We start from the raw sequence: 17,770 nt of genomic DNA on the forward strand, positions 1-17,770 counted from the left end.
ACGGTTTGATTGTGTCTGTGCGTTAGAGAAGGAATATCTGAGGTGGCAAGAAGAAGAGGAATCAATGTGTTTAGGAGAGAACCTCTGACTTGGGGAAATAACGTGGGCTTCATGTTCTCACAATGCTAAAAAACCAAAGAACTGGTCTTTACAGAAAAAAGTTTGCAAAGGAATGTGACAAACTGTATCTGTATGTGATACACACATAGATATTGTTTACAAGGTTCAAATTCTTAGTGTTAATATTTGATACTAAATTACTTTAGAATATGGTCATAAAATCTATGTTCAAGATCAATGTCCGCAGGGAGGATTAACCTCTTAGAGAAGTCTTGCTGGTGAGCAGATAATGAGAAACACTGCTTGTGGCCTAACAGGGCTTTAATCAGACCAAGTTACTGGACTTGGCTGCCAACTTTGGGTTAGCATCAAAATCAGAACTTCAAAAATTGTATTTATATACAAGCCCAGGCACTACAAATTGCGAGCAGGTGCATTTATTCCACCACCTGTGCACTACAGATAGCTTTAGTGAAATGCCAGCCTACACTACAAATGCAACTACCGGCCCTAACTTTCTGGGCCAAAGTTAATAGGAACTGCAAACGATGAAAGTGCTCAGCATATGAGGCTTGTTGGGAAATCGATAGGTGAAACTATATAGCACTGTGGTGGGGTGGTTGCCACCAGGTGAGGCTGTGGCAGAAACCCACTAATCAGGAAAAGGCTTATGAGCCCACCAATAGGGAAGGCTTGCCGGAGCAGCCAGTTTCTTTTTTATCAGGCTGTGAGGGCATATATAAAGAACTGTTCAAACAGAAGAGAGGGTAGTCTCTCTCTGGGAAGGCTAAGGGTGGGGGACTGGGTGCCTGAAGAGGTGCAACAGATAGAGAAGTGGCTGGGCAGAGGGCAGCAGGTGTGTGGAGCTGCTGACACTGCCAAGGCTGGGGTTCTTGCTAAACCAGGACTGAAGAGATCTAGGGCTGCAGGGGAGAGGCCCAGGGAAAATAGGCAAGTAGATTGGAGAGGGCAGTAGGATGGCTGCTGGCTATAGGGTCCCAGGGTTGGGTCCCCAGAGTAGCAGGACAGGCCTGGGTTCCCCCCTTTGCGCCCCCACTTGCCAATGAGGAGAATTGCCAATATCCAGACTGTACTTTTGCCCTTGAGGACAAGGGGCTGAAACTTTGGACTGCAGCTGGCCATTGAGGCAAGCGGTGGGAACTAAGGACTGCTGGTCCCACAGAGAAGAGAGATACTGGGGGGGGGCAAGGCTGGAAGGACCGTCCTAAGATGGGACGCTGCAGTTCGGAGGAGCAATGCGAGTCCAAAAGAGTGGAGACAGCAGTGATGGCAGGCGTGACAATTATCTGAAAGGTGGACTGAAGGGCTGAGAGCTAATTTCCCAGTGATTTGGCCAGCAGGAAGGACCAGGTGGTGAATCATGTCCCGTTTACAAACACGGCATTAAATGTTAAGAAACTCCAACATGCAGGAGTTGAAAGACAGGAAAACCTGAAATGGAAGTCAAAACATTTTAGTCATTGGGAAAATTAGTTAGGGAATGGAAAGCTGCAAATGCCCAATGTGGATTTTAGATTTATTTTATAATGAGGGTAAAAAGAGAGAGCAGGTATTCGAAAAATGAATGTACCAGTCTATAGATGAGGAGTGAGTCCATTTTTGTCAATGTATTGTAACCACTCTGCCAGGTGGAGGCCAAGCAACAACCAGGGCCAGGTTCACATCTAGGGGTTCTTTCCATTGCTGCAACTTAGAACCAGATTGACTGCCACACCAGTAACCTAAGGAAAATTAAACAATGCCCTGGGTGCCTCTGAAGGCAGGACTTCCCTCACAGCACAGAGTCTGACTGTAGATAAGAAACTTTTAAATAAAAAGGAGAGAGTTGACTTGGTGTTAATTTGGGAAGACACTGCAAACAGGGTTCATAAAACATAAACCTTGAGTAAAAGCCCATCCCCAATAAGTTGGCATGCCTTTCCCCCTCAGGTTCTTAAGTCCAGCAACAGCAAAAGTCCTTTAAGTGCCTGTCCCCTTTTCTCATGCACCCCACTTCAAGTGCTGGCCCTTGTAGTTGCAAGATTCTAGAGTTCAGAAGTGCATCTGTAGAGTTTCACCTCCTGCCCTGGGTAGAATAAGGAGGCACTTCTTGCTCTGCCTGCTTGGAACACTAGCTTGCTGCCCCTCTCATCTAGGGCCCTGCTGGCCTCTCTCTGGTGGCCCACCTGGCTGCCCTGCCAAGCTGCTGCTCCTTTGCACTGACTGCCCTGCCAGGGTCTGGTTCCTCTCCAGTGGCCATCCACCAGCCACTGCATCACCAGTGATTATCCAGTCACCTTCTGTGGCTAACTAGCCTCTCTGCTGTGACCTCTGCGCATGAGTCTCTCAGTAACTTTTTAGAACTCTTAAGAGGCCTGGGCAGAACACAAATCTACCACAACTGATTTCAGCTCTGCTTGAGCATATCAAGCTAAACCCTATTTAGCTCTTTCTTTGAAAGAGTGGATGGAAACCAAGTTAAATCAGTCAGGAAGGACTTTTGGAGGAAATGCCATTCTCCTGGCTAGGACACCTATCCCACCCCTCTTACTTCTATGGGCTCTGGCATTTGAGCCGCCTGGCTTGATGAAGGTCCTTTCAGCAATGAGGGTGATGCCCTTCATTTGGGACAAGTGTAAGTATAACTTTAACTTCTGCTACCCTTTATTCATATAATGCCAAACACTGGTAACCAAGCATTTCACTACCCCTCATAATCATAGTGAGATCGAATTTGTAACCACCCCCAACCCAACTAGCCAAAGTGATCACTTTGAGAAACACACTGCTCTGTCTGGCCTGGCTATCGTTAAGCAGAGTAAGGGTGTGCTCATGTAAATAGCAGTTTTGCTCTTGCAGTCTGTCCGCCACTCACCCAGATTAGCTGCCAGGGAAGAATTTAAGCAGACCTGCCTTATATATAATACAGGTGGGTCTCTATATATATATAAAAAGGAAGGTAGGATGGAGAGTGATTACACTAACATTGGGATTAGTGCATCCAAAAAGAAATCCGATTATGTAGCTGTCGTGACAGCTGAACTAGTAGAGTAACTGCGTAGCATTCAACCTGGATCTGGGTGGACGCCCAGGCAGCAAGCAAGCAGTCCATTTTGATTCAATCTCATGGCGTTATGGGGATAAAAAAGGGTGTCGCAAGTAGGGGTAGAAGTGATTTAAGCAAACAAAATTATATTTCTAAACACAGAGTAAACTACAAATGGGGAATACAGAAGCATTAGTCACACCATTCAAGTCCGGCCGTCTATGGTCAGTTAGGCCTTGGAACACTTTAATTGTTCACCTTAAAGATTAACACTTTATACTGGCTTCTCCACATCGTCGCAATGGTGAACGCATCACTTCTTTAATAGCAAGAGATAACACCTGCTAGACAGACCTGTGTTACACATTAGTAGCGTGGTTCTTCTTCGTCATATTTCTATCAAAGTAGACGGCCATGAGCTGTTCTGAGTCTCCTTTCAGTCCACACACACTGGCTGTCCTGCCCCAACTCCCCACTCCGTCTGAGACTATGGGTACTTTTCTTTATACACTGCACGATTATTTCGAATTAGCTTAAACCGATATTACATATACAGAATCTTATATACAATCGTTAGCGCGTCCACCAATGGGATCCCGAAATCGATTTGTTTGCGTCCATGGTCCAAAGCTACCCATCGATTTCAGAGCTGGTGACAGCTGTGGGTAGCTGTTCCCATCGCTATCCCATAGTTCCCACTTCCGTGTTGAGAAGCACAGTGCCTGATGGGTCAGAAACATTCTCCCCGGGGGGTGCTGGGTACTAGCCTCACCCCTCCCTTCTAGTGAAGTCAGCAGACAACACTTTGGCGCCTTGTTTTCGGGAGTGATTGAGGCAAACGCCATAGCACAGGTCAATCTTTTCCCTTTTTTTGTCACGTGGTGGTGGGGGGGATAAACTGAAGGAGCTGTTCCCTGAACCACGCCAAAGACTGTGTTTGAACCTACAGACATTGGGAGCTAAGCCAAGAATGCAAAATAATTTTCAGAGACTGCTGTGACCTGTGGGATAAGCTGGAGTCCTCAAGTACGCTCGCAATCGTGTGGCGGACCCCGCCCTCCTCCCCTCATGAGCGTCATTTGAGTCTCTGGCTTCCGTTACGCTTGTCACGCAGCGCTGTGTATCCTGGAGTTTTTATTCAAAACGCTTTGGCATTTCGTGGTTCTGTAACCGAGCTGGAATACAACAGATTTTGTCTCACCCATAAGCAGCGATCAGCAGACCTAGGTATTCTGTCCCCGTACGGTCTTGCTGGAGCTCTTTTCGATTTCAGAACTGCATCTGCCAGCCGTAGGCTGATCAGAGGCCCAGCTGGGACAAGCAGAAATGTTAAATTCAAAAGTCGCGGGTACTTTTTCCTGTTTAAACCTGCCGCCTGCATCCGGTAGTTGCTGTCGCAGAGCGGACAGTGTGCCTTTGCACTCTGGGATGCGCCCGAGGCCAATAACGTCGATTTCCGTCCACGACAAACGCCTAATCCGAGTTATCGCTTCCACGAATTTAGCGCTACTGTGCCTCTGGTTTGGGAGGAGTTCCGAAATTCGATTTAAGGAGCCGTTTAAGCTCGATATTAATGACGAACGTCGTGTGAACTGGATACACGTTAAATCAGTATATCGGCATTAAACAGATTTAAAAGTCGCAGTGTAGAACTGGCCAGGGACTGCAATCCCACGACTAGATGTTACGCAAGAGTCACCTGCTGGTTGGAACCGAGGACGGTGTGGGGGGAAGTTCCCGGCTGGAGTCCCATCTAGATGGGAGGGGTCGTGTGTGTCCTGGCTGCATCCCAGCCAGATGCGTGAAGTGAGTTTGGACAGAGAGAGAGCGACGCCGCCTAAGCTGATCCCACCCTACAATGGCGGAGAGAGCTCCCTAAGGAGTAGGGCTGTGTCCATGCCGCATCCTAAATTCCCTCCCAACTGGTCTGTATCTTCCCCATAGCTCTGAACCAAGTCTCCATCTCCTTGCCCCACACAGTCTCTGCTGGGGCACCAGTAGGGACAAGGACCAACTAACCTGATATCCATCTGCTGGTGCTGTCCAGGCCCACTGGGTGCCAGAGCCCCTCCAGCCCTGGCATTGGCAGAAGGCATTGGTTGAGTGACTTGGTGCAGGTGAGGTTTGGCAAATCTAAGCAACTACTTGCTCCAGCAACACAGCTGCACTGCCACTCTCAGCTGTGAATGCGCAATGTGATATCAAAGAGGCCATGCAAAAGCTCATTAGCTGTAGTCAGGCATCAGACTGGCCTCTCCCCAGTGTGCATGCAACCTCTGCTTGGTCAGTGCACTCGTTCTGCTAAGTTCTTCCCAGAACTGTCACGGTGGCATGGCACTCCCTGGTGTGTGCACTGGTGTCTTCTCAGGTGTGAAATCTGTGCAAAGACCGCTTGCCGCAGTCAGCACAGTGATGGGGCCAGCTACCCCAGTGTGCGTGAACTGATGTCTCTCAGGTGTGAAATCTGGACAGCCCTTGCCCAGTCAGCACAACAAAGTGAGGCCGCCCCGGGTATGTGTGCGTTGATGTACTCGTCAGGTTGTGAAATCTTTGTACAAAGCCGCTTTTCCGCAGTTAGCACAAGCGGTGCGGCGTTTCTCCAGTGTGTTGTGCCGCCCCTTGGTTTTTTGTGCTCTCAAAGTGTGCAATCTGTACAAAGCCCTTTCACAGTCACACAGTGGTGCGGCGCTCGCCCAGTGTGCGTGCGCTGGTGTCTTCTCAGGTGTGAGCTCTTCTTCAAAGCCCTTGCGCATGCAGTCAGACGCCAGTGGTACGGCCGCTCCCCAGTATGTGCGCGCTGTTGTCTTCTCACCTTTGAGCTCTCTGCAAAGCCCTTGCTTGCAGTCAGCACAGTGGCTGGCAGGCCGCTCCCCGGTCGTGCATGCGCTGGTTGGCCTTCAGGGTGTGCAATCCTGTGGCAAAGCCCTTTGCCCGCAAGTCAGCACAGAGATGGCGGGGCCCTGGCTTCCCCGGTGTGTGTGCGCTGGTGGACTCTTCACAATGTGCAATCTGTGCAAAGCCTTGCCACAGTCAGCCAGCGATGCGGCGCTCCCTGCTGTTGTGATATGCGCTGGTGTGTTCTCAAGGTGTGAAGCGTCTGCAAAGCCCTTCGCCGCAGTCAGCACAGCGCTATGAGGCCGCTCTCACCCAGAGTCATAGCTGGGACGGGTCAGCATCTTGCCACTGCTGAACACCCCTTACCACAGTCAGCACAGTGGTAGGAACGCTCCGCAGTGTGTGTGCGCTGAATGTGTTCTCAGCTTGAGTTCCGTGCAAGAACCTTGCCGCAAATCAGCACAGCAGTAACGGCTGTTCCCCGTGTGCCATGCGCTGGGTGTGGTTCTCAGGCTTGAGTTTCCGTGCAAAGTCTTGCCGCAGTCAGCACAGCTGTACGGCTGTTCCCTGGTGGTTGCATTGCGCCGTGTCTTCCTCAAGGTTAGAGCTGTCCGCAAAGCTCTTGCCGCACGTCAAGCCACGTGATGTGCCGCTCCCCCGGATGTGCGTGCGCTGGTGTATTCTTAGGTTTTGAGGCTCCGTGCAAAGCCCTTGCCAAACATCAGTGCGCAGCAAGTATGGCCTCTCCCTGGTGTGTACAAAGCTGGTGTATTCTCAGGATTGAGGACTTCTTGAAGCTCCTGCCACAGTCAGCACAGCGATCAGCATCTCCCGTGTATGGCACGCACTGGTGCTGGGTCAGGTGCGGAGGGATTGCTGAATCTCTTGCGCAAATTGATGGAGCGGTGGGGGCGCTGCCCATGGGAAGTGTCTGTGTGTAGATAGGTCCCAGTTTCTGGTGGATGTCTACCCCAGGGATGACTGCATCCTGTCCATGGATCCTTCTGTGGGATGTGGGATTCTGCATTCCTGCTGTGCTCTTCCCCACAATTCAGACATGTCCTCGTTCCCCCCGGGATCTCGTGCCCTGCTGGAGAGAGCAGAGGCAATCCCAGTGTTAGCCATGGTTAAAGGCTACAGGTTTGTCAAGGATGGAAAAATGTCAGGATGGAGCGATTTCCCATTTTGTGCCGTGACTATTTCTTGGATTGGTGCCTCACCCTGCAATGGTGGCGCGCTGTCCGACATGGGTTGGAACCCAACACCTCACCCAGGTATTGAGACCTAGCTGCGGGGTTCAGTGCCACTCTCAGATTTTGCCGCCCACCCTCCTGTCATGATGATGGAGAAAGCAGGCCATTTACCCTTCCAGCTTTTAAGCAGTGTCACTGATTGGGTTGCAAAAAAATTACAAATGTTTTTTCGTTACATCACAACAACCCTGAGTGGACTGTGTCATCGTCTTCAATCCACTACAACCCACCCCCCCAAACCGCTCATGCCTCACTACTGTTGGAAGGGAGCAATCCCCCCCAATAAAACTGCACCTGGTTCATGTTCCCGCCCCCACACGTTGCTTCCTGGTGTTTTCTGCAGGGAGGCAGAGAAATTCTGGCGGGGGAGCCGTTTTCTGCAGGCAAAAGTCATGCAAAATCTCACCCAGGAGTAAAAAGTATTAATTAAAGTAACAGTCAGCATGGATTATCAGGAACAAATATTATTCAAACGAACCTAACATCCTTTTGTGACTAGGGAACAAGCCTTGTAGATAGGACAGAAGCAGCAGATGTCACATCTTGACCTTTAGTAAGGCTTTTGATACTGTCTTACATGACCTTGTCATAAAAAAACAAACAGAGAAAACATAGCTTAGGCAAGCCTATTATAAGGTTGGTGCAGACAACTAGCTGAAAACCACACACTCAGAGTACTTGTTATGGTTCAGCAAATGTAGCCTGGCAAGGGTAATCGAGAAGAGAGCCACAGAAATGTCCTGGGTCCAGTTTCTATTCAGACAGCTTCATAAAGGATTTGGTAAATGGCATAGAGAAACACATCAAGTTAACGGACAATTTAAGCTGGAGGGATTGCAAGCACACATAGAGAGAGGATTAGAAATTCAAAAATGATCTTAACTGGGGAAATGGTTGGAATTTAAAAGGATGAAAATTCTATAAGACCATATGCCAAGCATAGGAAATAATCAATTACACAAAGACAGAATGGGAAATGGACTGCCTAGAAAGGAATAAGCAGAGAACCATCTGGGGTTATAGTGAATTCCTACAAACTAACCATAGTCAACAGTGGAATAGTTTTTTGAAGTAAAAAAGGCAAATATTATTCTGGGATGGTATTAGCAAGGAGTGTTTGGCAAGCAAGATGAGAGAAGTAATTCTCCACGTCTAGTCAGCGCACTGGTAAAAGCCTCAGCTGGATAACTGTGTCCAGTTCTGGACACGAACACTTCAAAAGGATATGGACAAACCCAGAGAGGATCAGTGGAGAGCAAACAAGAGTGATTAAAGATTAAAAAACATGAAAACCCATGAGGAAAAAAATTGAGTTTGTTATAGTCCTGGAAAGAAGAGAAGACCTGGGGTTGGGGTGACCTGAATAAACAGTTTTCGAGACTATAAAATGCTGTACCAACAGGAAGGTGATAAAATTGTTCTCCTTATCCACTGAGGCCAGGACAAGAAGTAATGGGATTATATTGCAGCAAGGGAGATTTTAGGTTAGATATTTAGGAAAAAACTTCCAAAACTCTGAGAGTATTAGAACTGGAAAAAAATTACCTGGGGAGGGTGTGGAATCTCCATCATCAGAGGTTTCTAAGAACAGTTTAGACAGACAACCTTCAGGGAATGGACTAGATAATACTTAGTCCCTGCCCTCAGTGCAGGGGACTGGACTAGATGATCTACCAAGGTCCATTCCAGTTCTACATGTCTATGATTTCTAGATTCATAGATAATAAAAGCCAGACAAGGTGCATTGTGCCATCCAGCCTGGCTTCGCTGCCTTCCAACCAGAGAAATTCTCCCCCAGTCATTCCTGCCTCAGGCCCAGTAACTGCTGGCCTGAGTTAGAGCAGGGCCCTTTTTTAGAAAGAGATGCCGTTTATCCACTGACAGTGATGGAGAATCCAACCTGTCCTACGGGAGCTCTTACTCCCAATGGTTCATTCCCCTCCGCAGGTAACCGTGGCCCCTAAAATTCCCTCAGCCATCCATTTGTCCCTTCACCAGTATCCCGCCAACTGGATCTTGCTCTACACTTTTGCCTTTACATTAAGGGCCCCCACTAGCAGGTGAGTAAATCAGAGGGCTGGTTTATTTATGACTCACGCCTAGAGGGGCTCTCAGGCCAGAGCTTTGCCTGGATTCTCTGCATATCCCATGTATCCAAATGCTCTTTGTCCCTCCCCTAATTCGATCCGGAATAGGATTAAGCGGATGTGGACCTGATAGCCTGTTCAAGAGACAAGAATCATGTCTTTATTAGCTAAAGTTTTAATTGTGACGCAGGGACTCGATTATTTTTTAATGTTGTGGCAACCCAGCCAAACAAGGCGCCGATCTCATCCCTTACCCAAGGGAATGAGGGGCCGGTTCATTCTTCAGCATCTGGTCCGGTAACAGCTGCTTCCTCCTGGCTTGGATAGGAGCTCCCCGCTCCCGGGAGTGAAACTACAGAGCGACGTCCTCAAACGCCACCTGGAGTGCTGGCAACAAGCGTTACACACACATCAGCACCTTCCCGCTCCAGCCCCCAGCCCGGAGTCTTATTGCAGGGGACTGGCGCGTTTCTAGGGGAGCGACCCCCAGGGGCCCCCCTGTTGGGGGGGGGGGAGAAAAGCTCCACAGTAAACTCTAGCATATTGGCGTCTGGGGTCTAGAAGTTTACATTCTTTTAGGCCTGCCGTAGCTTAGCATAATACATAGTGATCATTATCCTTTGTTCTTTGTTTGTGGTACAGGAGGTAATCGAATCAAAGGGGGGGTCAGTCAGTATGGGTTAAGGATTAAGTTTAATTTAAAAGATCCGGTAGTTTAATGAATTGTAAATGATGAATATGTAAAGCACCTGTGACACCATCTCTGTAAAACAAATAAGGTTATATAAGACATAGCAACGGATAGTAATGTCGTGCATGCATTTGAGATTGCATCTCCATGCACCCTTATTGAAGCTCAAATAAAGTAATACTAGCCCCCCCCCCCTTCTCCACTCCGGTGTGGTTATTGGGGATACACCCGGGTGCAAAGGAACCCGAACCAGGCTCTCCCAGCAACACCCCCGCCCCAGCACCTGTGACCCAGGGAGACTCCCCCGGGACCCGGGGCCCCTGCTGGCCGGCAGGACCCACGGCTCGCTGGAAGAGCGAATCCAGGCGGCAGCCTCCCCGCCTCCGCCGCGCTGTCTCCCCGCTCCGTACCCGCGGGGCTCGGGCCGGCCGGCGTGTCCGCTACAAGATCCGGTATAATTGCCGGAGCCCAGGAACAGGTCCTCCCCCCGTTCGCCCAGGCCGTGACAGCCGCTCTCCGCGCCGGCTCAGCTCCCGTCTGGTCCGGGACGGCAACGGCTCCGCGTTGTCGCGGGCACTGCGGCGCGCTGCGCACCTGAGACCACGCGGGTCTAGCAGCTGGAGGGACCCGGTTCCCGGCCCCCTCGCGGCTCGGCCCCCAGCCGGGACGGCGCAGCCTGCCCGCCGGGAGTCCGCCCCGAACGCCTCCTACCTGACGCCGGTGCCCCGGCTGCACCATCGCCTGGGCTTCGGCTTCCGGCATCGCGCCCCGGCCCGCTTACCATCCCGCCGGCGCAGCGACTTCCAGCCCCAGCGCCTGCGTCGATGGCTCGCCAGCCGGGAAGCCCCAAGCGCGGGACCTTTCCGGCCCCCCTGGAGGTCCCGGCCTGCCAGGCTGGGAGCATCTGCGCAGGGCGGGGGACAGGGGGCAGGGACTGGCCGGAGCTGCGCCAGACAATCCGCTGCCCAGTGCCAGCGCACGGGACAGGTTCCTAACGGGGATTTTATTTAACAAAACTGGATACAAAGTAACGGGCAGGAATTTTATCCTCCGTGGATCGAGCTCTTCGCTCCTGAGCGCTTCTTTGACGGTCTGCTCGGAGGAGGTGAGGGCTGCAGCAGGGGAGAAATCCCCAGTAGCAGCAGCTGCGGAAGCAGTTACTGGTACATGCTGTACTCCGTTGCCGGCTCCCGTCCCCTCGCAGTGCGGGGCCCAGGCCGGGAAGGGCAGGAGCCTGGAGTAAAAGGGGATCCTCGGTTTGTTCCTGGGAAGAAGGAGGGGGCGGAGGAGACTGGGCCCACGGAAGTGTTACTTATGTGACAAAGTGATGCCCATTGTCTGGGAGGATCACCATACCCCTCCCGAGCTGTCCAGGTTAAAGCAGCTCCTCTCCAGTCAGAGACTTCGGTGGGGCAGCCAGAAGTTCTAGTATAATTCTTGGCACTCTGACCTGGAACCCAAGACCAAGAAGGTTATTCACAAGGCCAAGGGGTAGGTAGGTGTGTATGACGTGTTGCCAGGGCTGGGGATGACACTGGAGCACAGATGCTCTAGTCAGGAAAGAATGGCGATTAAAGAGGGGTGATATTCTAGGGGCGGATGTAACACTCCTGGTCTTGGGGGAAGTTGAAAACTGTGGAGCCTTGTAGACGTGAAATTGAATGAGAGTGGAAGGTTTAAGGTGGTACTTTTCAATGTGGGATTTCTTAAATTTTCAGTTGTCAGATTTCTCCTTGTATCGTGTGTTCGTGAGAAATCATATAGTATTAAGTTATATTTTTTATTACCTATCATTCCACCTAATATAAAATGTGACCGTATTCAAAGGGAATTTAATGTCTCCCGAACTTCGCAACCTTCGCGGATAGAAAGTCAGCAAACTCTGAGGAAAAGGGGCAGCCTATTTTGTTCGAGGGTCCAGCAGAGTTTGTAACAAAATTATTAGGGGCCCTGGCACTATGATCTTAGGAGGAGAAGCTGAGGGTTACTGGGCCAGAAGAAGAAGAGGAGGAGGGATTTTATAACAGGGTTCCAACTTACGTGAAAGGGGTTCCAGGAGCCTGAGCCGGGGCGGAGCGGGGCTGAGCACAGGCCTGGGGCGGAGGCGGGAAGAGGAGCCTGTTCCCTGCCCTGGGATTCGGGCTCTTCCCAGCGCCCCGCGGGGAGCCCCGTGGGGAGCCGAGGGCGACTCCTGTCCCGGCCAGCAGGGCCCCGGGTCCCTGGGGGAGCTGTGCGGGGGGAGTCTCCCTGGGACGGGTCACAGGTGCTGGGCGGGGGGTTCCCTGGGAGTCGCTCCCCTAGAAACCGCGTCCCCTGCTAAGACTCCGGGCTGGGGGCTGGAGCGGAAGGTGCTGAGTGTGTAACGCTTGTGCCAGCAGCTCCAGGTGGCGTTTGAGGACGTCGCTCTGTATTTCACCCGGGAGCAGTGGGAGCTCCTATCCCAGCCAGAGAAGCAGCTGTACCGGGACCAGATGCTGAAGAATTACCAGGCCCTCATTTCCCTGGGTAAGGATGAGATCGGCGCCTTGTTGTGCTGGGTTGCACCAACATTTAAAAAAACGAGTCCCTGCTCCAAAAACTTTAGTAATAAAACTGATTCTTTCTCTCTGAACAGGCTATTCAGGTTCCACACCGGACTTAATCTACCGGATCGAATTAGGGGAGGCAGAGCTTTGGATCTGGGATGCAGAGAAATCCAGGCAAAGCTCTGGGCCTGAGAGCCCCTCCTCAGGTGAGTCATAATAAACCAGCCCCTTCTGATTTACTCACCTGCTAGTGGAGGGCTCCTTAATGTAGAAGGCAAAGGTAGAGCAAGATCCATTGGCTGGGAACTGAAGGGGACAAATGGAGGCTGGGAATTAGGGGCCACGGTTTACCTGGGAGGGGAATGAACCATTGGGAGAGCTCCCGTAGGGACAGGTTGGATTCTCCATCACTGTCAGTGGAGACACGGCATCTCTTTCTAAAAGCCCTGCTCTAACTCAGCCAGCAGTTACTGGGCCTGAGGCAGGAATGACTGGGGGAGATTCTCTGGCTGGGACAGGCAGGAAGCCAGGCTGGATGGGCACAATGCACCTGTCTGGCTTTTATATCTATGAATCCTAGAAATCATAGACATGTAGAACTGGAAGGGACCTTGGTAGATCATCTAGTCCAGTCCCCTGCACTGAGGCAGGACTAAGTATTATCTAGTCCATCCCTGACAGGTGTCTGTCTAAACTGTTCTTAGAAACCTCTGATGATGGAGATTCCACAACCTCCCCAGGTAATTTTTTTCCAGTTCTTAACTACTCTCAGAGTTTGGAAGTTTTTCCTAATATCTAACCTAAATCTCCCTTGCTGCAATATAATCCCATTACTTCTTGTCCTGGCCTCAGTGGATAAGGAGAACAATTTATCACCTTCCTGTTGGTAACAGCATTTTATAGTCTCGAAAACTGTTATCAGGTCACCCCCAACCCCAGTCTTCTCTTCTCCAGACTAAACAAACTCAATTTTTTCCTCATGGGTCATGTTTTTTAGATCTTTAATCACTCTTGTTGCTCTCCACTGATCCTCTCTGGTTTGTCCATATCCTTTCTGAAGTGTGGTGTCCAGAACTGGACACAGTAATCCAGCTGAGGCTTTACCAGTGCTGACTAGAGTGGAAGAATTACTTCTCTCATCTTGCTTGCAACACTCCTGCTAATACCATCCCAGAATAATATTTGCCTTTTTTCCTTCAAAAAACTATTCCACTGTTGACTCATGGTTAGTTTGTGATTCACTATAACCCCAGATGGTTCTCTGCTGTATTCCTTTCTAGGCAGTCATTTCCCATTCTGTCTTTGTGTAATTGATTATTCCTATGCTTGGCATATGGTCTTATAGAATTTCATCCTTTTAAATTCCAACCATTTCCCCAGTTTGTCAAGATCATTTTGAATTCTAATCCTCTGCTCTAATGTGCTTGCAATCCCTCCCAGCTTTAAATTGTCCGTAAACTTTGAATGTGTTCTCTATGCCATTACCAAATCATTTATGAAGCTGTTGAATAGAACTGGACCCAGGACCGATTTCTGTGGGCTCTCTCTCGATATACCCTTGCAGCTCATTTGTGAACCATAACAAGTACTCTGAGTGTGGGTTTTCCAGCTAGTTGTGCACCAACCTTATAATAGGCTTGCCTAAGCTATGTTTCTCTAGTTTGTTTATGACAAGGTCATGTAAGACAGTATCAAAAGCCTTACTAAAGTCAAGATGTGACATCTGCTGCTTCTGTCCTATCTACAAGGCTTGTTCCCTGTCAAAAAAGGATGTTAGGTTCGTTTGACATAATTTGTTCCTGATAAATCCATGCTGACTGTTACTTATAATACTTTTACTCCTGGGGAGATTTTGCATGACTTTTGCCTGCAGAAAACGGCTCCCCCGCAGAATTCCTCTGCCTCCCTGCAGAAAACACCAGGGAAGCAACGGTGTGGGGGCGGGGAACATGACCATGGTTGCAGTTTTTTGGGGGGGATTGCTCCCTCCAACAGAGGTGAGGCATGAGGGTTTGGGGGGGTGGGTTGGAGGGGATTGAAGGGATGACAAGTCACTCAGGGTTTGTGTGATGTAACTTGAAAAACATTTGTAATTTTTTGCAACCCAATCAGTGACACTGCTAAGCTGGAAGGGGTGAATGGCCTGCTTTCCTCATCATCATGACAGGGGGTGGGGGCAAATCTGAGTGGCACTGGAACCCCGCAGGCTAGGTCTCAATACCTGGAGTGAGGTGTTGGGTCCAACCCTGTCGGACAGGCGCCACCATTGCAGGGTGAGGCACCAATCCAAGAAATAGTCACGGACAAATGGGGAAATCGCTCCATCCATGACATTTTTCCATCCTTGACAAACCTGTAGCCTTAACCATGAGCTAACACTGGGATTGCCTCTGCTCTCTCCAGCAGGGCACGAGATCCCGGGGGGAACGAGGACATGGTCTGAATGTGGGGAGAGCACAGCAGGAATGCAGAATCCCACATCCCACAGAGGGATCCATGGACAGGATGCAGTCCATCCCTGGGGTAGACTCCACCAGAAACTGGACCTATCTACACACCAGACACTTCCCATGGGCCAGCGCCCCCACCGCTGCATCAATTGCGGCAAGAGATTCAGCAATCCCTCCGCACTGACCCAGCACCAGTGCGTGCATACCGGGGAGATGCTGCATCGCTGTGCTGACTGTGGCAGGAGCTTCAGACAGTCCTCAATCCTGAGAATACACCAGCGTGTACACACCAGGGAGAGGCCATACTGCTGCACTGACTGTGGCAAGGGCTTTGCACGGAGCTCAAACCTAAGAATACACCAGCGCACGCACACCGGGGAGCGGCCACATCACTGTGCTGACTGCGGCAAGAGCTTTGCGGACAGCTCAACCTTGAGAAGACACCGGCGCATGCACACCAGGGAACAGCCGTACAGCTGTGCTGACTGCGGCAAGAGCTTTGCACGGAACTCAAGCCTGAGAACACACCAGCGCATGCACACCGGGGAACAGCCGTACTGCTGTGCTGATTGCGGCAAGGGCTTTGCACGGAACTCAAGCCTGAGAACACATCAGCGCACACACACTGGGGAGCGGTCGTACCACTGTGCTGACTGTGGTAAGGTGTTCAGCAGTGGCAAGATGCTGACCCGTCACCAGCCCATGGACGCTGGAGAGCGGCCTCATCGCTGTGCTGACTGCGGCAAGGGCTTTGCACGACGCTCACACCTGAGAACACACCAGCGCATACACACAGGGGAGCGGCCGCATCGCTGTGCTGACTGTGGCAAGGGCTTTGCACAGATTGCACATCTGAGAGTCCACCAGCGCACACACACCGGGGAGCGGCCGCATCTCTGTGCTGACTGCGGCAAGGGCTTTGCACAGATTGCACACCTGAGAGCACACCAGCGCATGCACACCGGGGAGCGGCTGCAGCACTGTGCTGACTGCAGCAAGGGCTTTGCAGAGAGCTCAAAGGTGAGAAGACAACAGCGCGCACATACTGGGGAGCGGCCGTACCACTGCGCTGACTGCGGCAAGGGCTTTGCAGAGAGCTCACACCTGAGAAGACACCAGCGCACGCACACTGGGGAGCGGCCGCACCACTGTGCTGACTGTGGCAAGGGCTTTGCACAGATTGCACACTTGAGAGCACACCAGCGCACACACACTGGAGAACGGCCGCACCGCTGTGCTAACTGCGGAAAGGGCTTTGTACAGATTTCACACCTGAGAGTACATCAACGCACACATACCGGGGAGCGGCCTCACTGTTGTGCTGACTGTGGCAAGGGCTTTGTCCAGATTTCACACCTGAGAGTACATCAGTTCACGCACACTGGGGAGCGGCCCCATCACTGTGCTGACTGCGGCAAGGGCTTTGCACAGATTTCACACCTGAGAAGACACCAGTGCACACACCAGGGAGTGGCTGCACCGTGACAGTTCTGGGAAGAACTTCAGCAGAACGAGTGCACTGACCAAGCAGAGGTGCATGCACACTGGGGAGAGGCCAGTCTGATGCCCTGACTACAGCAAGAGCTTTGCATGGGCCTCTTTGATATCACATTGGCGCATTCACAGCTGAGAGTGGCAGTGCAGCTGTGTTGACTGGAGCAAGTAGTTTGCTAGATTGGCCAACCTCACCTGGCACCAAGTCACTCACACCAATGCCCTTCTGCCAATGCCAGGGCCTGAGGGGCTTCTGGCACCCAGTGGGCCTGGCACAGCACCAGCAGATGGAGATCAGGGAGTGGTCCTGTCCCTATGGTGCCCAGCAGAGACTGTGTGGGGCAAGGAAGGAGACTTGGTTCAGTAGTATGGGGAAGATCAGACAAGTGGAGGGAATTTGGAGCGGATGGACACAGCCTACTCCATTAGGGAGCTCTCTCCCGCCATGTAGGTGGGATCCAGCTAGGGCGCTCGCTCTCTCTCTGTCCAAACTCACTCACGCATCTGGCTGGGATGCAGCCAGGACACACACGACCCCTCCCATCTAGATGGGACTCAGCCGGGAACTTCCCCCCACACCGTCCTCGGTTCCAACCAGCAGGTGACTCTTGGGTAACATCTAGTGGTGGGATTTGCAGTCCCTGGCCAGGTCTACACTGCGACTTTAAATCGGTTTAATGGCCGATATACTGATTTAACGCTGTATCCGTTCACACGACGTCGTCATTAATATCGAGTTAAACGGCTCCTTAAATCGATTTCGGAACTCCTCCCAAACGAGAGGAGTAGCGCTAAATTCGATAGTGATAACTCGGATTAGGGTTCATGTGGACGGAAATCGACGTTATTGGCCTCCGGGCGGCATCCCAGAGTGCAGCACTGACCGCTCTGGACAGCAATCTGAACTCGGATGCAGCGGGCAGGTAAACAGGAAAAGCCCCGCGAACTTTTGAATTACATTTCCTGCTTGTCCAGCGTGGAGCTCTGATCAGCACGGCTGGCGATGCAGTCTCAAATCCAAAAAGAGCTCCAGCATGGACCGTACGGGAGATACTAGGTCTGATCGCTGTATGGGGAGACAAATCTGTTGTATCCAGCTCCGTTACAGAACACGAAATGCCAAAGCGTTTGAATAAAAAACTGCAGGATACACAGCGCTGCGTGACAAGCGTAACGGGAAGCCAGAGACTCAAATGGACGCTCATGAAGGGAGGGAGGGGGTACTGAGGACTCCAGCTATCCCACAGTCCACAGCAGTCTCTGAAAATTATTTGCATTATTGGCTGAGCTCCCAATGTCTGTAGGTTCAAACACAGTGTCTGGCGTGGT

At 51.2% G+C, this 17,770-nt stretch overlaps 2 protein-coding genes across 2 annotated transcripts in view; one reads left to right on the top strand and one right to left on the bottom strand.

Annotated features, from left to right (window-relative positions):
* The window catches only part of AIP (AHR interacting HSP90 co-chaperone), a 340,731-nt gene that overhangs the window by 91,272 nt on the left and 231,689 nt on the right, over positions 1 to 17,770 (bottom strand). The window lies entirely within an intron of this gene.
* LOC116822190 (uncharacterized) overlaps positions 1 to 17,770 on the top strand; it is a 63,069-nt gene that overhangs the window by 32,847 nt on the left and 12,452 nt on the right. The window contains 4 exon segments of the mRNA XM_075064703.1: positions 12,348 to 12,477; positions 12,587 to 12,703; positions 13,202 to 13,237; positions 14,901 to 16,428. Coding sequence (XP_074920804.1) covers positions 12,348 to 12,477; positions 12,587 to 12,703; positions 13,202 to 13,237; positions 14,901 to 16,428 — 1,811 coding nt within the window.

This window comes from Chelonoidis abingdonii, chromosome 4 (genome assembly GCF_003597395.2).
Source record: "Chelonoidis abingdonii isolate Lonesome George chromosome 4, CheloAbing_2.0, whole genome shotgun sequence".
NCBI lineage: Eukaryota > Metazoa > Chordata > Testudines > Testudinidae > Chelonoidis > Chelonoidis abingdonii.